This window comes from Artemia sp. Qi Xiang Cuo, chromosome 4, assembly GCF_049724085.1.
Source record: "Artemia sp. Qi Xiang Cuo chromosome 4, ASM4972408v1, whole genome shotgun sequence".
In the NCBI taxonomy this organism is placed as follows: domain Eukaryota; kingdom Metazoa; phylum Arthropoda; class Branchiopoda; order Anostraca; family Artemiidae; genus Artemia; species Artemia sp. Qi Xiang Cuo.
The window spans coordinates 3759621-3781784 of NC_142797.1; the positions used below are offsets into that span (position 1 = coordinate 3759621).

Genomic DNA, 22164 nt, shown 5'->3' on the forward strand with positions numbered 1-22164 from the left:
TTCATTATATTCAGATCTGTCCATTTATCGGGTCATTAGATAATCCCCAGAGATACTTCATGGACAGTATTCCATAATAGGACAATGTTCAACGAATAGTTGATTTTTTTTTATCCACAACTTCTCAGAGATACTAAGGGTCATATATCGCTTAGATTCTTTATGTAATAAAATAGTAAATTGTTTTTTTTAAGAAATCTTCAATTTGCGCAAAACTACTCTTAAAACTTCTACAGTCAGAAGGGTTTGAGCAAGTTCAGTTACTGGTAGGCTATGTAGCTCTAATCTACATATATTAAAAGGTTTCTTATAAGACTCTTATAATTTCATGACCAAGGTTGTGTTTTTGGTAAAACGTCAAACATTACAGGAACACATTTCCATAAATTTAGCAAAATATGTTAGTTGCATAAAGTGCAAATCAATATTTTTTCCCGTCTTACGTTTCAACTTTACTCATCACTTCCATCATAAAAACCTGACATTAATACTTTCTAAGACCAGGCTGGCAATACAAGACGAATGACAAACAAGAAAAAATAACATAATTAAACAACCGAGAAAGACGGTAATATCAATAATGTAGATTATAGAAATTCTAAATTTGCATTTACGGCAATGTTTTATGAACCCTATTTAATATATGAAGGAACCTTCTTAATATATACAGATCAAAGTTACATAGCCCAAGCAACAACTGAACTTGTTTGAACCCTTCCAAACTGCAGAAGAGCTGCAATTAGTTTTTTACTAATATTTTATCTGAGTAGTTTAATAAAAGTAGTTTAATAAAAGTCTCTCAGTTGATTCATACGAATGACGATATGACAAATGACGATATATACGAATGACGAAAAAATTTCCACCTGGAATGTACCCAAAGTATATGCCATCAGATGTTTCATACAAAAGCTCGTTCGTACCGACACTATTGAAAAAGCATTTCAAGAGGATGGCACAATTATTGTCGTAGAAAGAAAAAGAACTTCAAATTTCAAGACAAGGGAGGAGCTGTAAGTAAAATTTCACTGTTATGTTTTCGTCATTTTTACGATGAAAAGTTGACATTTTTATGTCAACTTCTTATCAACTGAAGAAGATCGACTTCTGGTCTTTTCAGCCAAATTTATTTTCAGTCTATTTCAGCCCAAATTAATTTAAAACTTTACGGGTTTTTGATTTTTCGAAAATTGATTTTGGGGTTTTAAAATTTTCCAAAAATCGTATTAATTTTCGGTGCGAGAAACTCATTTTTTCGCCCAACCAGTTGAAACTTTTAGGGTATGTGCGGCAACTTTTGCCAGAGCAACCAGAAATCAGAACACAAGTACTAAAATCCGTCTGAAATCTTTAGCCCTTTTCACAAAAAATGTATATTAAGTTGGTAAGCCTATTACTTGCTTTCGATGTATTTGAGGGTACAAAAATTCAGTTTCGTTTCATTTGTAGAGGGATGCGCAAGTAAGTGTAGACATTAAGCGACCAATTATAATTTTCATTAAGCAGTTAGAAGCTTCTGCTAATTAGTTTAAGACCATTAGCTAAGTAGTTCCAAGACCATTATTATCTTCAGAGATTATGGGTTACACAGTTCTGCTGACTAATGTACCTTTCTTTTATTTTTAGCAGCTTCAATCCTAAGTAGTAAGATTAAGAAAAACAAAAAGAATTTCGTAGACTACACGAGTTGTACTATTAAAATCTTGCACCCCTTTCTCTATTTTTCATGTTTAAATTTGATTATGAAGAGCAACGGATATATTTAGAGTGTCATAAATTACACGTTCTCATAATTTATTTGAAAGAGTAGAAACGGTAACGAGATTTTTGGAGTTAGGCATAGATGCATATGATGAATTAGATAATGTTGGATGTTTTAACCCGTAACGATACAAACAATCAATAAGGACAAGTTTCAAGAGACTAAGTCCGTTCTACCATCCACGTCTTTGGCAACTACAACTCAGTATTCCTCATAGCCCATATATTCCAACAGATATATCTTTTTAATGATGTAGGGGCATAGGGGTTAGGTGCATGGGGATAAATGCCCATTAAATTTTCCTATATATTTCCCATATATTTATATATTTTTATTAATTTTTTTTTATTTATTTATTATTTATGGGATGGCGGCGGGAAATTTTGGAGTATGTGATCTTTTTTTCTTCTTTTCTTTCTTTTTTCTTTCTTTCTTCTTTTTCTCTTTTTTTCTCTCTCTAGTATGTTATTATAGTGTTAATTTTAAGAGGGTAAATACTTCCGAACAAGCGTCAGCTTATGGAAGGTCATTTTTTTTTGTGTTGTGTTGTTTTTGGAATAAACCCTTATCTAATCTAAAATATCCATGGCATTTTAAACCTGAGTAAAACATAACTTTCTTCTGTATTATTAAAATCCATTGGGGCTCATAAGGTTCTTTTAGGTATATATTTAAAACAAATTCTTCAACAGGAGAAAAATCACTTAAACCCCTTTACTTTAAATTCAAAACAGATGGTTTGAAGCAGCAAACCCCTAAAACGGACCTTTCAACTCTTTTCTGATTTTCTAGATGTGACTTTTCTTCAAGTTAATTGGTACCCCTCATACCCGAACATTCCAACGAAGTTATTTTTATAAACCTGGAGAACATGGGGGGATATGCCCCCTGAATACCCTTTGAATTTTATATCAGAGTAAAATTTGAGTTTCTTCGTGATTTCTTAAATCCAATGGGACTCGTTATATTCTTCCAGCTGTGTATTTAAGACAAATCACTCTACAGCCAAACACACAAACTTTTGACTTTGACTGACAAATAGGTACTCTATTTTCATTTGAAAGTAGTTTTTTAGTAAATTAATATTAAACATTGAAAATTTCTGGTAGGCAGTTCAGTTTATAACGGCTAATTTTCTGCTTGCTTCAAATTTAGCTTGAAATCAAAATAACAGAAAGATTTATATCTTAATTTATATAGAGCTATATACAGTATAAAAGTGGATAGTAAAAACTATAAGGAGATCTACAGCTTTAGGGCTTTTTGAAAAACCCTAAAGCATTTTGAAAAATTGTGAAGCATTTTGAAAAACAATTTTTTCAAAACTGCTTTCAAGTTAAAGTTTGAAAACTTTCATTTAAGACCACAAAAATGGTTTGGCAAACACCTGCACATTGGAATAAGATAAAACAACTTCCATCTTAAGATAAGTCCTTTTGTCCTATTTCGTCCACTAAAATATTATCCAATACGTTTAATTCTAACAGAACCAACTGTTTGAGATATACCTTCATTTTCAGAACATGTGGGTCCTGATTCCTGGGTTTCATATTCAAATTTACATGGTCCTGAAATGCTGGGTATAATGAGCAAAAGTATATCTTCACGTTTCGGAGACAAAAAATGGTTTGGAATGTGGATGGGCTTTTCACTTTCACCTGGTAAATCATCATCAATTTCTAAAACAAAATTTAAATTGAACAGACATAGAAAACATCCAACAATAAAGCTTACTAAACAAATCCAACTGCTTTTTCTTTTAGTTATGTTGAAAAATATACACAGACGTTACATATATATTGAATATTTTTGTTACATGTAAATTGACGTTACATGCTTTTTCTTTTTGTTACATGTATATTGACGTTACACGTATACTGAAGATACATATACTCATTAAATCGGATATGTTTGCAGTTTTTTTTCACAAATCGTTGATAAAATCTGCTTTTTATAAAGCAAAAGAAAACCTGAAACGTACAAAAAAATTCGGGGAAATACATAAAAAATAAAAGGTCCTGGATTAGGGTAAATTAACAGTAATTAATTGACTATGAACAATTTGAATATTTAATAATGAAATACAGCTAAAAAAAAAAAAAAATTGTCACTGAAATCTCAAATCACCCCGTTCACCTGCGAGTCCAGGGGACTTGTCGGTCATTTGTCAATCTTAAAACAGTCCACCTGAGACTCTAAGCGAGCAAACCTATTAGGCTTAGGTCACTTGTTCACATCCGAGTCCAAGCAAATTCAGTCTCCCGTTTTGCATACAAGTCCAGTTGACATTGTCCGTCATGAGTCGACCCAAAAATCTCATCCCCATTGCAATTTCAGTAGGCTTTCCCAGTAGACATAGCTCATATAATGAGAACAATCTCAGTTGCGCATTTGTCTCCAAAGTCCTGTGGACATGGTCAGTCATAAATCTTTGGAAACCTCCTTTCATTAGGGATTTCCAATTCCCTTCAAATGGCTAATAGAAATTTTTAGACTATTTGAATTACCTTTATTCCATAACTATCTACCTTAGTTCTGCCCTAGTATAGGCTAGATGAATGGATGATAGACTGTCTATCAACAAGTGAAATTACATTTCTATACAACAATGAAAAAGGCTTATGCCAGCTTTGCCTCTCACTCAGACTATCAGACTGTCTTGGCCTTTTCTTCAATTAACTATCGCTATTAACTTCAATTAACAAATATAAATGTTTTTACTTTTATAACTTTAATATCTAAAAAAATATTAGCATTTTGATTACTAAATATCAGTATATGTATATAAACTGAAGATGCACATTCATTTGTATTTTTTTCAGTTAAGTGCAAATTATGTTCTGGCCTTGGGAAGGCATAGGGATTTTGAGCCCTACTCATGTTAATTTCTGCTCGTTTTGAGTTTGAATTGGTTATTTATTGTAATTTCTGTTCGTTTTCCGTTTCACTTATTTATCGATGCTGATTTGTGGCTGCTAATGGCAGCCGCGTGGGCGTCAACAGAGGGGAAGACCGAGAAACACGCTCAGACGCACGTACGATCGTGATCTACGCAGTGCTCACACATCACTACAGCCCCAGTGGGAGGATGTACTTGCCGCAGCGCCAATACGTAACGTTTACCGAGGCTTCGTCGATGCCCTATGCGCCCCAGATCACTCAGGAGGACCTAAGTAACTAACTAAGTAAGATTTTTGGTAGTTGAAGGGGTAGGGCGCGAAAGGGGTGTTAGTTGCCTTACAATAACTTTCGACTAGTAAAAAGGGCGCAAGCCACTCCAATTACCAATCGAATAAGCCCTTTTCGAAATTTCTACGACAACTCTTTCGATACGAAGTGCCCTGGCCCAAAGAAAAAGAAAATAAGTAGATAATACATTATGCCAACATAGTTCTTTACTTAGGCAGCGCGATTGCGCTGCCTATGATTAGCCATGGCTCCTCGGAGATTTTTAAGATTTGATTTTTCTAGGCTAAAAAGGTGACACCCCTCCTAATTTTAAAAAACCAACAGCAGGGCTCCTACGCACTTTTCTACTCTAAAAAAGTTGAAAAAGTGAATTGTGGCAGGAAAAAAGTGACCAAATAATGACCAAAATAATGTCAGTTTACAGTGTTGGAAGTACATCTTCTAAAATTCTCGAAGATGTTGTTTATCATTCCTAAACCTTTATTTTTCATTGTGCTTCTCTTTATCGTTTATTGCTATTTACTTTGTATATAAAGGTACAAAGAATTACAAAAAAGAAACTTTAATAGGCACAATATAAAAAATCCCATTCAGATACATGTATAAAACTGAACGGCGTCACCGACCATGAGATCTATTTCTTAGACTTCTATTTCAGCAGCGATGTGATGAGAGTTTGCTTTCGTTTGTAAATAAAATCAATTTTTTATCTGTAGCTGCAACGTCTTTGGTATGACAGTTAAGTTCATCTCTTTCTGCCCAAGAACTATCCAGGAAAGCCTGGGTGACACTGATTTCTTCTAGTTTATTGCGGTCAATTGCTTTTTTTCTGTCTATCATCTCCCTGCCGCTTTGACAGTTTTTCCTTTCCCTTTTCTAGCTCTCCTAGGAGTTTACCTTCTTCGTGATCAGCTTCTCAGTTCTTTCTCAGAGCCCAACTCTTCAACTTCAACTTCTTTTTCATAGCCCTCTTCTTGAGCTTTCTTACGTTCACTATGAGCTTCAAGATGGGTCAAGTAGCTGGATCAAGCTCCCCGTGCAGGCTTCATCGCGTCATGTGCGATAGGAACATTCTCAGGCTTGCCTCCAAAAATTTTCGACCGGTTAGTAAATGCCAGCTTTGCATTGAACATTCCTTCTCCCATTGCTGTTCTCTGTTCAGACATAATCTCTCCTAATAGTGAGAAACTTCTCTCAACATTTGCAATTCCATGAAATAAACAGAATGCTGCTTTGACAACGCCTGCAAGGTTTGGGTACTTAAATTTCCCAAACGAATCTTCACAACACAGCACATTTGCCCAATATCCGTCAACTCTCGTCGTAGCTGCCAAGTCTGGATTCTTCTCAAACTGTATGAGCTTCCACTCCTCATCCAAAACCTCTAATTTTGAGACACCAACTTGCAACTTCGTAGCTATTAAATCAACATCTTTCGACCTTCTCGCTATTTTTCTCTTTGTTTGATAAAAGTATCTGAAGCTCTTCAAGGGTTTGGCAGAGTTGCTGTTCGAGTAAAAAGTCTTTTAGCAAAAATGAAGAAACTTTGAAGTTTCCACGTACCCTCATCAAGAAAGATTTTATGACGTTTTTCAACATCTTTCAGCACGATGTCCGCTAAGCTCATCACTCAAATAAAATTCCAAACATTAACTAAGGGATTTCAAAACAAACTTCCTTTTTACAGGATCCACAATTTTGTATTAATCTTTTGCCTAGATCTTTCCAACATTTCTAATTTTTACCTATTTAGTTTAAAATTTTGAAATTTTCAGGATATTGAAGGTGGAACTATAGTTTTTCAATTTCAGTTTAAATTATCTTAGGTAAAAACAAAATACATAGCTTACATAACATTCCTGCCAGGAAAGCACAAAAAAATATGCTCAACTAGGGCAGGACATTAACTAATATTAGTTAAAAACAAACAGAAACAACAAATTAACTGAACGTATCAAGAATAAAAAAAGAGGGGAAAAGTAAACCAGTAAATAAATCAACCTATGGTTTCAACTTTAAAGGTAAAAAAAAGAAGAGAAAAAACGCAATAGGGAACAAGACAAAAAGGGAAAATAAAAGTGGGAAGAAAAACAAACCTGGAGGAGGACAGCACTAAAACATTTTTTCTGTAATGAACCTTCGCTGCTCGCTTAAAGAATATAAGACTGTTCAAATTCCGGATGTCTAAGGGGAGTGAATTCCGAATAGTCGGTGCAAAAAATCTAATTAAAAAAGAAGCTCTTTTCGTAGAGGGTGCTTCTTGGACTATGTCACAAGAATGTCGTGTGTCGTAAGTGTATAAATCTTGATTTAATGTAAACAGATTTTGAAATGAAGATGGAAGGAGGTTATTGAAATACTTGAAACGAAAATTTGCAATTTGGAAATCTCGAGTCTTGGATACATCAAATATTTTGGTAAATTTGAAATGGAGGCTGATGTCATCTGTATGTTGAACCGGTGATATAATTTGAACTACCTCATTTAGAATGATATGAACTCTTTCCTAAGAAGAAATGAAGTTACTTGACCATATGGAGCAGCCGTAAGACAAACGGGGATGAAAAATAGAAAGATAAATCATTTTCAGGATTTTGTTAGGGAAACGAAATTTAAGACGGAGGATGACTCCAAGGGACCTTGAAAGTTTACTGCCTACTAATTTTGCATGTTCTTTCCACGAAAGACTCTCATCAACTACAAATCCAAGATATCTACTGGTTTTTACTCTATTTAATATATTATTAGCTACTTTTAATTTTAGATCTTTTGAATTGACGATATTCTAGAAAATAATACATAGTTTGTCTTACTGTAATTCAGTGATAAATAGTTCGAATCAGCCCATGAGATAAATTCAGTCAGAGCTGTTTTCATTTTTGTAAACGAACAAGGTAGATTTTCACATGCAGCAAAAAGAAGTGTATCGTCTGCAAAAAGTATTATGTTGGCTTCAGACAAATAATATTTTACTTGGTCAACATAAATAAGAAAATGTGGGGTCCCAGTATTGACCCTTGTGGCACTCCACAAGGTACAGAATGGCGCTCAGATGATGGGTTTACATTATGCAGAACTTGCTCTATTGCTAAAATACGAATGAAACCATTTTAAAGGTACGTTATGTATCCCTATTGATTTGAGAAATTGAAGTAATTTGTCGTGACCAATAGTATCAAATGTTTCTTTAATGTCTAACAGTAATGCTGCCGTTATTAGGCCTTTATCAAATACATTATTCACCCAATCAACCAATTTTAAAATGGTAAGATCCGTTAAAAGTCCTTCCCGAAAACCGAATTGCGTTTTGCAAAGTATATCCTGCTCCTGGAGGTAATTATATATTCTATTTTAAACCACTTTATCATAAATCTTGGGAAAAAAAGGCAGAATGGATATGGGCCTGTAATTGCTCGGGTCATTTTTTTTACTTTCCTTTATGAATGGGTAATATACATGCTACTTTAAGCCTTTATGGGAAAGTTCCCTTTTCAAGTGAAAAATTTATTAAATAAGTTAAAAAGGAATTACATTTTTTTAGTTACTTTAACTATTTTTAACGACATTTCATCAATTCCAGAAGATTGTGATTTCATTTTAGTAATAATTTCAATTATTTCATTTTCATCACATTCCGTAAACAGGAATTCAGAAGTTACATTTCGAGGTGGGAGTTTGGGGACAGGGAGGGTGGGGGGAGGGTCTCAATGGTCTTTTAGCAGGTTCATGGTACAGTTTTGAACCTTCCTCTGAAAAATACTTGCATAAATTTTCCGCAATTTCTTTTGGATCATTGACAATTTCATCACCAAAAGTCATCTTTTTTATTTGCTCCTTTTCTTTTTTATGGCCCAGTACTTCCTTAATTTTTATCCAAATCTTCTTCATATTTCCCTTAATTTGATCAAATTCCTTTTCGTAATATTATTTTCAGCATACCTTTTAATTTTATTCAGTCGATATGGGTGTTCTCTGAAAATCTGGAGTTTCTGATCAGTGGGGTCATTTAAATAATCTTTATACAAATTATTCTTCATTTTTAGAGAAGCAAGAATAACAGTCGTCATCCATTCCTTCCTTGGAATATTTTTTTTCCTTTCTTACCTGTTTAGTTGGACAATACTTATCAAGCTCCATAAGAAATGTTACAGAAACAAATCATAAGCCTCACTTGCCCGCTTACTCCCTAAAACTTTCAGAACATTATCATGGTCTAAATTTTCAGCTAATTTTCTTAAACTATTTTCTGATAAATATCGATATATCTTCATATTTTTTGGCGGCCTGGTATTTAAAATGTCAAGTTTGCCAATCAACATAAGGTGGTCTGATTCATCATTAATATGAACGTCAGCCGAACAATCTTTCAATAATTGGCCATCAACAAAAATATTATCAATTAGAGTTGCCGAAGGCTTCGTTATTCTCGTGGGAATTGATACTATAGGGCATAAAGAAGACGACAACAGTATGTTATAGATCTCAACAGGGCCATCTGAATTCAACAGATTATTATTAAAATCACCCATTACAACTGTCTTTTTATTTTCTCTTGTAACTTTAGACAAAACGCTTTCAAAAACTTCTATAAAATCATTATCTGAAAATGATGGTACTTTATATTCTATTCCCATTATCAAATTTTCCGATCCTGACGACCTTGTTTCAATAAACAGAGTTTCAACTTTACCTTCAAGCCAGAGTGAAAGGTCATCTCTTACATCCACATCACTTCTAATCAAACATCACTTCATCACTCTCAAACAATCCAAATCACTTCTCACTCATCACTCTCAAACAATCCACATCACTTCATCACTCTCAAACAGTCCACATCACTTCTAATCAAACATCACTTCATCACTCTCAAACAATCCACATCCCTTCTAATCAAACATCACTTCTCACTCATCACTTCATCACTCTCAAACAATCCACATCACTTCTCACTCATCACTTCATCACTCTCAAACAATCCACATCCCTTCTAATCAAACATCACTTTTCACTCATCACTTCATCACTCTCAAACAATCCACATCACTTCTAATCAAACATCACTTCTAATCAAACATCACTTCTCACTCATCACTTCATCACTATCAAACAATCCACATCACTTCTAATCAAAGCTGCTGGTCCTCCTCTCTACATAAGAGAACTACCTTTATACTCAACTTTATACCCTGGAACAGAAAAATCCATTACAGTCACTTTCATGTCATTTAAAAAGTTTCACATAGGCCTACAACCAAAGGTTGGGATTTAACAAAGTCCATTGCTGACAGAAGTGAACATTTGGCTGATCGAAACTCTTGACAGTTCTAAAAAAGTAAAGAATTGCCCTTACTAGAATCCCATCGAGAAAGACTCCTAAGTTCAACATATGCACTATCTTTTGTACATTTTGCTAGTCCATCTTTCAATTCTGCTCCATCAAATGAAATGTCTCCGAATACATCATCCCAAACTAGCCTATATACTTCGTAATCTTTTAAACGATCATGAGACCCTAACATGAACTAACCGTACACAGTAAGGAGTAAGGAGAACAAATATAAAGAAAATTGTCACAATTTGAAACATCATGGCTGTGCAAAACATTGATTTTAAAAGCCGCTTCCTGTTTTAAAAACGGAAGACGTCGTTATCTACATGCTTAAGGTGATTTAAAAGATAGCAACAGTCATGGCCTCTATTGTACTATTTGTGGGGTTACACTCAACTCGACTTTGCAAAGGGAGAGAAGGGTCTTTTACAACTATTTCGGATAAAAATATTATTTCAACATCAAAATCGCGAGTACACGTTTGACCATAGCCAATCACGTAAGACCATAGCCCCACATCTTTGATCAGTTTGAATTTCAAAACACTTTTTTCCTGTATTGCTTGTAGGCAGTAGCGTATATTAGGGAGGGGCTACAAGAGCAACCCCCTCCCCCAGAGATATCCTCATAAAAGGGAAAAGGAAGATTTAAATACAATCTCTCAATAGGGAAAACAGCGCTGTCGTGGTAGTGACAGGGGAACCAATCTAAATGAAAAAGGTTTTCAATTAGATTGTAAAAACATAAGCAAAAATAAATATCTAGAAGATCAAAAGGAAACTTGGTTCGCCATGGGTAAACAACAGGTACCAGCAACAGCTTTTGGAAAATATTACGTAAGAATACAAGGTTAAAATTCAATTCCAGCACCCAGATTTGTATACTAAACGTCATTTGGGACGAATTTCGGACCAGTTCCAGGTGTTTATGGTGCAAAACAAGTCATAAATCTTGGAAAACAACATTTTTTGCCTGAAGTAATATGTTACACCGAACAATTCCTACAATAATTAATTTGGGAGCACAATTTGGGAGCACAATTTCTTTATTTAAAGGAAAAGAAAAACGAGGGAATGGAGAGAAAGTAAAAAAAAAATGTTTGATACAATATTTTCATTGATAGCCCGATCCGCGTGTTGCGCGAAGCGCATCATGTGAGAAAAAAATTGGACCATGGTAAAACTTATTGATCATTGGTACATTTTTCAGACAATTTGCGGTACTTTTTTTTTCGTAACGTCCAATCTAACCTGGGAATACTCGTATGTTACGGCCCTATCAAGTCCTTCTTTAGTGACACAATTTTTAGACATAATCAAAACTACTAATATCAGTACAGAAAATACTGAATTGTACCAAATTTTGAAAAATACACCAAATTGCGTGTGATTGTACCAAAAGAGGTGAAATATGCTAAACTGAAACAATTGTACAACTAGTCACAATATTTCAAGGGGAGATGTGACAGGTTTGCCGTGTTGCCAACACTTCAAAACACAATGTGCCACAAATTGCACGAAAAATATACGAAAGACAAAAAAATTGTACCATATCCCAATTTTGTTTTCCGCGTGTTACGCGGAAAATTTTGAAACTATCTATGAAAACTTTGTCTAAGTCATTTTTTTTTCGACATAACACCTTTAAATTAGGTGTTGTTTTCTTAGACCACACTGCCGTTCTAAGACGAACAAATAAACTTTCAAATGGGGATAAATCCATTTAATTAGACAGTGAAAAAACAGGTACATAAGCCCAGATATTTCGGTCACATATACAGCGACCGTCTTCAGTAGAAATACTAAAATAATAAAATTGAAACTAGCATATTTATATGTAACAAAAAAAAAACTTTTCGGGTCATTCACAAAATAATGAACTTCCGGATTATTTTCAGAGAGAGTTCATCGACAAAGTTCATTCAAAGTTCTTGATGTAAATTTACTTCTTCGATCTTGCTCATATATAAAACTAATTTCCAATTAAAGTGGTAAAGCCTTCCGTGTCTTCTAATTGCAAACCAAATGTTGAGTTTTTAGATGTTTACTGGGTTGGTCTCATTTCCCCATATATACTACGTATTTTCGACGTAACACCTTTAAACTAGGTACAAAATAGGTACAAAAGTCCAGATATTTCGGTCACATATACAGCGACCGTTAAAAAACTAAATTAGGTTAAAAAAACAGGTACAAAAGTCCGGATATTTCGGTGACATAAACAGCGACCGACTTCAGTAGAAATAGTATAATAATAAAACTGAAACTAGCATATCTATATACAAAAAAATAAATAACTTTTAGGTTCATTCACAAAATAATGAACTTCCGGATTATTCACTGGATTATTTTAAGAGAGAGTTCATTGACAAAGTTCATTCAAAGTTCTTGATTTAAATTTTCTTCTTTAATCTTGCCCAAATGTAAAACAAATTTCCAATGAAAGTGGTAAAGCCTTCCGTGTCTTCTAATTGCAAACAAAATGTTGAGTTTTTAGATGTTTACTGGGTTGGTCTCATTTCCTCATATATACGACGTATCCCAATTTTGTTTTCCGCGAGTTACGCGGAAAATTTTGAAACTATCTATGAAAAGTTTGTCTAAGTCATTTTTTTTTCGACGTAACACCTTTAAATTAGGTGTTGTTTTCTTAGACAACACTGCCGTTCTAAGACGAACAAATAAACGTTCAAATGGGGATAAATCCATTTATTTAGACAGTGAAAAAACAGGTACAAAAGTCCAGATATTTCGGTCACATATACAGCGACCGTCTTCAGTAGAAATACTAAAATAATAAAATTGAAACTAGCATATTTATATGTAACAAAAAAAAAATAACTTTTCGGGTCTTTCACAAAATAATGAACTTCCGGATTATTTTCAGAGAGAGTTCATCGAAAAAATTTATTCAAAGTCCTGGTTTAAATTTTCTTCTTTGATTTTGCCCTAACGTAATACAAATTTCAAGTGAAGTTGACAAAGCCTTCCGTGTCTTCTAATTGCAAACCAAATGTTGAGTTTATAGATGTTTACTGGGTTGGTCTCATTTCCCCATATATATAACGTATTTTCGACCTAACACCTTTAAATTAGGTGGTGTTTTCTTAGACCACACTGCCGTTCTAAGACGAACAAATAAACTTTCAAATGGGGATAAATCCATTTATTTAGACAGTGAAAAAACAGGTACAAAAGTCCAGATATTTCGGTCACATATACAGCGACCGTCTTCAGTAGAAATACTAAAATAATAAAATTGAAACTAGCATATTTATATGTAACAAAATAAATAACTTTTCGGGTCATTCACAAAATAATGAACTTCCGGATTATTCACTGGATTATTTTCAAAGAGAGTACATTGACAAAGTTCTTGATGTAAATTTTCTTCTTTAATCTTGCCCAAATGTAAAACAAATTTCCAATGAAAGTGGTAAAGCCTTCCGTGTCTTCTCATTGAAGTTCATTATTTTGTGAATGACCCGAAAATTTATTTATTTTGTTATATATAAATATGCTAGTTTCAATTTTATTATTTTAGTATTTCTACTGAAGACGGTCGCTGTATATGTGACCGAAATATCTGGACTTTTGTACCTGTTTTTTCACTGTCTAAATAAATGGCTTTATCCCCATTTGAAAGTTTATTTGTTCGTCTAAGTCATTTTTATCCACATTCATCCTCCGTTCCTTTGTTTCTTTTTCTCTTCTAGTAAAGAGGAAAACAAAAACAATAAGAAAATGTCCATGAAGGCAGAAAAGGATATCAAGAAGAGAGAAAAGAAAAGGAAAAAATTGAACAAAAATAGCTCGAATAAATGCAAACATTAAGCTGAGAGTCCTTGACTGATAATATCATTAGCACTTCGGATTTTTCTTGTGTTTGGACCCTGCTTAAAAGAAATCGTTTCTTCTATGGACCATGCCTTCTTTGAACCGATTTTATTGCGAGCCAAGTCAAGCAACTGTTTCCTCTTTCTAGTCAAGTACTCCGACACAAATATAACCATTTTTTCTAGGTTCAATTTAGCTAGGAAAATGGATTTCGCAAAATCCTGGTTACGAAATACAACGCTAACGGGAGACACGTTAGAACTGCCTGCACTGGATGAAGATTGGACCCGACGAATGTTCGGTATGTGCGAATTTGCAATATCCGGTAGTCCCACTTTGTCTCCGACAATTTCTTTTACTGCCGTCTCAACGGCAGTAAACTATACCCATATAGTTTAAGCTGAAAATTATTCCGGGAAATTGAAAGGTCATTTAACTGAAGTAAAAAAATAACCAATTAGATTACTTTTTATTTCTAGCTAAAGGGTTGCATAAGGGTGACAACACAATGTCTACTAGGCTCTTTATATTTGACAAATCATCAAGTAGTTTAGCATCTAACTTCCTAACACTGCTTCAGTACCCTTTTTGTTCAAGAGACGTCGAAACAGCACAAGTACGAATCAGCACTGTCTGTAACAAACTACAACTCTGCCTTCATAGTATAAAGCAGCTTGGCAATCAACAGATACGAGTTCTCAAATCTTTTGTTTTTCTCAGAGATAAACTTCAGAAAGTAATCAATCAATGGTTTCCATTCTTAGAGAACCCTTGCAAAGCTGAGCCAAGGTGGGCACAAATTTTATAAATCCTACAGTTGGTAGATTCATTTCTTTCTGTATCTCCCAAAAGCCGTCTAATCTAGCCGGCCAGCCTCGAAAGAAATAATACCCTGCAATCACCTTTGTCCGCAATGGTTTTTAGTCCTTTTCGGAAAGAATTATGAACAACATGGTTCCTGCATGTCCCAATATCCAACAATCCTTTGCTTCGATCACCGGTTATTTAAACTTTTCACTGTTCATCAAGTGCCAGACCTTTTTATTAACAAAAGTTCTATCACTCCCTATCATAAGAAGGTTTTTGAGGCTTAAATTGGCTTCATGAATTGCCTTCACAAGCTCGCATTTTAAATCTTCTGCTTTGCATGATCAATGAAATAGGTCATGTAATAATAGGCTAATAATAGGTAAATAGGCTAAGTGACGACTGACAGCCTTGTTCAGTTTTTCAGACCAGAATCTTACTCGAACCCGAAGCTCTTTCTTACCAGCTCCGTTTCTCGTCTCATCAAACTTACTAACGTAGTAGGCACCATTTATATCATCCAAGATAATCACCCTAAAGTGAGGCGACGAAGTCTCAGTTATGATGTATACAAGCGTATCAGCTCCAAAAGCTAAGACCTTGGGCATCCAATACCCAAACATAGCTTTGAGGCTAGTTGCAATACCATCAAAAGATACAAGAGGAAGGTTGGACGAGACCGTTCTCAGCGCCCAGATAGGTTCAGCTTTCAAAGTGTTGTCCTTCAAACAAATAAACAAAGAATAAGTGAGGATTGGCAAAGAGTCCCTATTAGCGTTAGCGTGAGAAGCTACTACCATCCGTAGCTGCAAAAGATTTAACTTATTGTAAACATTTTTGCCGATGACCCTCTGTACTAGTGTGCTGCTCCAGAGCTTGTATGTCTTTTGAACAGCTCAATACACAGATACACAAGGAGCAGGAAAAGGCAGCATTATCACTGATCACTTCAGTACACCAATCTTTACAGGGTCAACCTGTGGGATTGTCTTCTGATCCCACAGAAGATTCCTTCAAAAATATGTACTTCCTCATTGTGCAGGTCTCACTTCAGTATGAAGTTACTGAAAAAAAAGGGAAATAAAATATAAGCTCAATTATATATAAAAATCAAAACTAAACTATCTTTACTTTATCATACGTTTGATCCAGATAAACCTTTTTTCCATGAAAATTGCAATCTTTACATGCATCTCGGTTACAAATGTAAAAATTCTTTAGAAAGTTTTAAACTTGATGAGGATTCAGATGTTCCACCAAATGGGATAAACCTTAGAATTACTTCAAATATACTATGCAAACTGATCTCTATCTGCCTCCATCTGAATGGACATCAGCAAATGGCCTAATCTCGAACACCAGTGGCAAGGGTTGTCAATCCCTTTTACTGCTCTAACTTACATGCAACAGTTATAGATAAAATTAAAACAAAAACCAGAATAGCACTTCTAAGGGGTATAAGAAGACAGCCCTCAGCCATTTATGCTGCAGCGGCAACCAAGTCTTCCACTGCTAAACTTATATCAAATTAAGATGATGAATAGGGATGTAGCCTTACCATTTTGGTTGAAAATCAAATATTGGAACTTACCTTGTCAGCTGCTATTGTTATTTCTGTCCATAAACAAGCACCTAAATTAAGGCCAGCTACATAGTTGGGGACAGAATCTAAGAGTGAACGCCACAAAGTGTGATAAAAATTCTTTTTCTCAAATCATTCCACTCTAAACAGAATTTTGCATTGGCCTGGATGTACAAATTCTTGAAAAGAAAACTTAGCCATTTTCAGAAAAAAAGTGACCTTAGTGACCATTTTTCGACCAGTGACCAGCTTTAAAAATAGCAACTTTTAGTTGAAACAGTGACCACGTAGGAGCACTTCAATAGGTAGAAATTATCTTTATATAAATGAATTTAAGTTTTGTAAAAAAAAACTATTGAGTTTAGGGCACATAAATTTGATTAACACTAATTTTTTATTTATAATAAATAGGCGTTGATTTGTTCAGGCTGGAAGGCAGGGGATAATTGGGGTCCAATCCCCTAATTGCTTCAAACTTCTTTGAATTCTTGGACACTCTGTAATCAAATTATCTAGCTTTTTTTTACAATCGTTCTCTTTCTTCCCAACAAATCAGACAATCTTTTAAGACTTCAAATTTACATCTTTTTTATGATATACTTCTGCAAATACAATCATTCATCAGCAAAAAAAAAAAACTCCAAGTGTATTCCCTTCCATTTTGTGTCGCTTACATCTAACATCTTACATTTAACGCGTAGGCGTTAAAATAAACGGTCGTTTATTTGGCCTTTGTTTATTGTTTTGATAATAGACGGCTGCACTGCTGCCGTCGACGTTGGTTTTACCAAGCGTTTTTTTTCTGCCAAATGTGTCTATCGCAACACTATTCTATACACCTCTTAGAAACGCTCGGTAAAAAAAAAAACAAGTGTATCTCAAGGCTAAAAGGCCGTCTGACTTAACAAAGCGTAACAGAACAATAAAGTTTATTAAAGTTGAAGTGGTTGTAATTGTTAAATGTTTGAATATTACCTGCAATAAAACTATCTGTACAGTTAAAGATAATCTAGTCTATAGTCTTTAACCATGCAATTGATACCTACGAATATAGAGGAGGGAAATACAATATATTTTCCAATGTGTAGAGAGGGAGGGGGGGGAATTGTCTTTTTTTCAATCGTTTTCATTGAAAACACAAAAAAAAATTATGAATTATTAAATGAATTATAAAAAAATGAATTATTATGACCAATTGACGTTGCATTGTTTACCGCCTAGTGTGTCCACGCTAGAGTAACAACAGAAAAAATGCTCGGTAAAAACACCTATTTTGTCGGTAAGAACACCTTATATTATTAAAATTTATATTATTTTAAAATATTCATTTCATTAAAAAGTTTTGATTACATTATAAATTCTTTCATTATTAAATATTTAACTGTTATTATTATTTTTAACATCATTTGATTTTCACGCTAGAGAGAAGCAAATGATTAAGGATTACTTTTTTTTATAATCACGATGAAATTTGGTGCCGTTTTTTTTTTCAAATCAGAACCGGATTTACCAAATCGGTGCCGAAACCTAAGTCTATTTTAGGCTGAGAACTGGGTAATATTGCTACAGACCCACAGGCAAAATTATATTGCTTTCTGTAATTTTTTTAGTGGAAAGATTACTTAAACTGTTCAGTAAAAGAGAATAAGCAAATGTAAATAAGGCGATAGGATGTAAAAGAAGGGCTAGTCATATAGCAATTCATAACTCAATCATAAACACTTCTCAACGAAACTACTGAATGCAATTAACAGTTATGTAACTTTTTATTCGGCCTGCTGTGTCTCCAGTTAAACTCACACTAACAATACCATACCCAGACCTGTTTCGCCCAGTCTTTGGGTAGTTTTGTACGATGATAGCTAGTAGGTGTAAAAAAAATATATAATATACCGGTAAATTATCAGCAAAATACATAAAATATCGGTAAAACACGTGAAATACCGGTAAAATAATTAAATAGGTAAAACAGAAGCATTTTTTTCCTCCTTTTGTTAAGCGCCTTCTTTATTATTCCCTTATCCATCCGTATATATTGTATTGTAGTAGCGTTTGACATGGAATATTTCCTTCTATTGTTCGGCCAGTACGAGTTCTACAAAACAACGCTGTTCGGCTGTTAGATGGCCTACAACCCCGGAATTCGGTAAGAAACGCGTATGAGCGTGTAAAGTTACTGCCAGCTTCCAGATTACGCGAGTTGTATACACTTCTATTCATTTTTAGGATTCAAAAGGGTATAAACCTCCCGTGTTTTGATAGCTTAGCAAATCTGAGATCTTCCGTCCATGATTATGATACTAGGTCATCTGTAGAGATTAGTATTCCGCTGGTTATTTCGGCCCAATCGATGTTTTCTTTGCTTCATAGGGGGATGAGAAGTTGGAACTATCTTTATCAAAATATAAAAAATATACGTGATTATTTCTTCGTTTAAGATGTAATTAAAGGGATACTTTTTAGTAAGTATGATTTTTTTTTAAGATATTGGTAAATACTTATGGCTCCTGGGGATGATGATTATGATTATGAATATGATTGTAAATTTAATGAAAATGTTAAGGTGTAAGGTTTGTGGTGCTGTTTGGGGACTGTGGTATAGATAGATTTTTTTTATTTATTTTTTTTTGGTAATGTTAGTGTATTTTTGCTACCCCCTTGGACAAGTTTTTACTTCTTGGGGTGGCCGCTAAACTGATGTCAAATGGTTTGTTTGTTTAGAATAAATCTCTCTCTCTCTCTCAGATACAAATAACAATTTTACCATAAATTTACAATTCCATAAATTTACGGTAAAAGAACCAGTTTTACCATTTACAACACTAAAGACAATAAAACCATTCTGAGAAGCATCAGCACATTGAAATAAGAAATAATAACTTTCATCTTTGTCCTTTTTTTGTCAGATAAAATATTATCCGATAAATTTAATTCTACAAATATAAAAAATTTGAGATGTACCATACCTTTATTGTCAAAACATTTAGGTTCTGATTCCGTGTTGTCATGTTGTAATTTACATGGTCCTGAATTGCTGGATAAAGTAAGCAAAGGAGCATCTTCACGTTTTGGTGACACAAAAAGGCTTGGAATGTGAAAGGACTTCTCACTGTCATCTGATAAAGTACCATCAACTTCTAAAACAAAATTTAAATTAAATACACATGGATAAAATTAAACAATAAAGCTTAATAAACAAATCCAACTGCTTTTTCTTTTATTTATGTTTAAATTACAAATAAACAGATGTTAGATGTATATCGAATATATATAGCCTACACATTAAATCAAATTTGTGTGCGTTTTTTTTTCATAAATTGTATTTATAATATGCTTTTCGAAAAAACAAAAGGAAATTTTTAAACATTAAACGAAATTGACATAAGATGGAAGGTCCTGGGTAAGGATAAATTAACAGTAATTAATTGAACAAGAAAAAAAAATTGAGTATTCAATAATTAAATACAGCAGAAAATTAAATATTTTTTGTCACCGAAACAGACATTTTTTGAAAAATTCCAAAATGCCAATCGATTTCTGCTTTAAGTGGATAAGTTCTCAAAACGTAAAGAAAACAAACTGTAGCCTCCCAAAGTTAAGCATCTGAATTCAACTAACTTTAACTTCTCTCATATGTCTTGTAACTTGAAATTTCCATTTAAATTCAATATTAGTTATATTACATTTATTAAAAAAAAATTGCTGCCCCATTAATGCCCTGATTTGGTGGTAATATTTTGCTAATCATACCTAGACAAGAGAGAGAGTGAGACGACATTATTCCTGCCAGATGATTCATTGTCTCACAAAACTTGATATTTATGACTAATAAATTGACTTGATATATGGGAAAAAATGGAGTTAATGATACACAAAATATCCACTTTTATTAGCCCTCGGCTCTTAATGGTTAGAACCAAGTGTGTATGCAGATACACTTTTTTTTTGCTTTGGCCCACATAGTGATTAAGAAAGATAAAAAGTGAAAATTATTTTCTAGAGTAAAGCAGCTTTATTGTATTCTGTAACAGAAAATTTAACTATATAACTTACCTTTTTTAATAATAGTACCCTCAGAAGTTGTGATGAGTTCAGCCATATCAGAAATTTGAGGCATGTCCATAAAAGATCTTGGAATGGAGTTGATGCAATTTATGAAATGAATAATACTATGATGAACACTTGGACACAGCACTCAGATTTTAGTCAAGAGAGTAGTGACAAAAGTCTCTGGAAATACAAAAGCTATAATGATTGATCAGTAATAATGACTTTCATCCATGATAACCACAGCTGTTAGCTAATCTTAACACAGTTGAAAGCACAAGTTCAACTCCTTCAGCAGTCAAAAGCATTAGAAATGTGATTAGTTTCTTATTTTAACCCTAGAAAGGTAAGCTTCCCACAAAGTTACATAGATGGTAAGCTTTTGTAAAAATGACTACTTGAAGAAACATTAACTTCTAAAACTCCTCATAAAAGTATATTTTAAAAGTTTCTTTATTTAAATTTTTAAATAATTAAATTTTTAAATAAAACTTTTTAAAAGTTTCTTTATTTAAGAACAAGGTGATAAAATTCCAAAATTGTCTTTTTGATGTAACTGCAAGTAAAGTGTATTTTTGGTTAAAATTTCATTGCTTAAAACCCTGGTTGGAAGGCCTATTACTCATTTCCAGGAGTCAATATCAAACTGTTCCTACATATAAGGCTTCAAGAATATGTGACAATGGATCTAAAACTCAATCAAAAACAAATTATGAAATTGCCTTGTATTCACTTATTAAAAAATTTAGTAATTACTGTACCTTTTAAAGCATTTGAAAAATCAAACCTAAACTAAAAATCAAGCATTTAAACAAATAAACCAGAGAAATAAGTCCTTTATTTTCTAATATCTACTAAAATGTAACAATATTTGTCTAAAATTATTCAGAAGAATTAATTGACAGTTTGTTTTTAACAAATAAGGGCAATCTTCCCGGAATCCACTTATGACAAGGTGTAAATTTGCCTTTGTGTTTTGAAGAAGTTTTCAGAATTTTATAGCATTTCCTATTGAAGAGGTTGCATCAGCGTTGCAATCCTACTTTCTAGAAGGTAAAAGGTAAAGGTAAAGAAGACGGCACTGGACTTTACAGTCCCAACCGGCGGTGCTTATCTCCGTTTCTTGGCCCTTCAGCCAGGAGGTGCAATGGGGGGTTGGGGGTCAACCATCCTATGCTTTCGCACACCCTTCCTGTTTACCTTCCCCAGATTTCTCCAGGTACCCATTTAGACCTTGGACGACTCTGGCTGAACTTACAGAGTCATGCCACTGACCCCGTCTCAAACCAAATAACTGGATACACTAGGATTCGAACCCTCGCCCTCTCGGACAAAGAATCCTAAATCCAGCGAAATTTCTAGAAGAGAACACTATAAAACGATAAAAGCTACTTTAAATTTTTTTAAACACTAATATAATCCTTAAAGTTACAGTGATAAACTTTACCATTTACCTACATTGTTAAAAAGCTTCCCTAAAATATTTATTTTCACTGAGTTTTACGTATTCAGCTTGGTACCTTTAAGCAAGCAGCATAAAATTAAAAGAATCGACTTTAAAAAATGTAAAAACTATGTTAAAATTATGTTATTCTAAAAAGTGTTTCACTTG

General features: G+C 33.8%; 1 protein-coding gene across 1 annotated transcript in view; it reads right to left on the reverse strand.

The window, feature by feature from the left end:
• Positions 1-22164, reverse strand: part of LOC148952692 (uncharacterized) — a 124122-nt gene that overhangs the window by 59854 nt on the left and 42104 nt on the right. The window contains exons 2-4 of the mRNA XM_089088046.1: positions 20559-20735; positions 19472-19642; positions 3271-3441 (exon numbers count right to left, since the gene is read on the reverse strand). Coding sequence (XP_088944172.1) covers positions 3271-3441; positions 19472-19642; positions 20559-20628 — 412 coding nt within the window. The 5' untranslated portion in view covers positions 20629-20735. The remainder of the gene's footprint in view (positions 1-3270; positions 3442-19471; positions 19643-20558; positions 20736-22164) is intronic.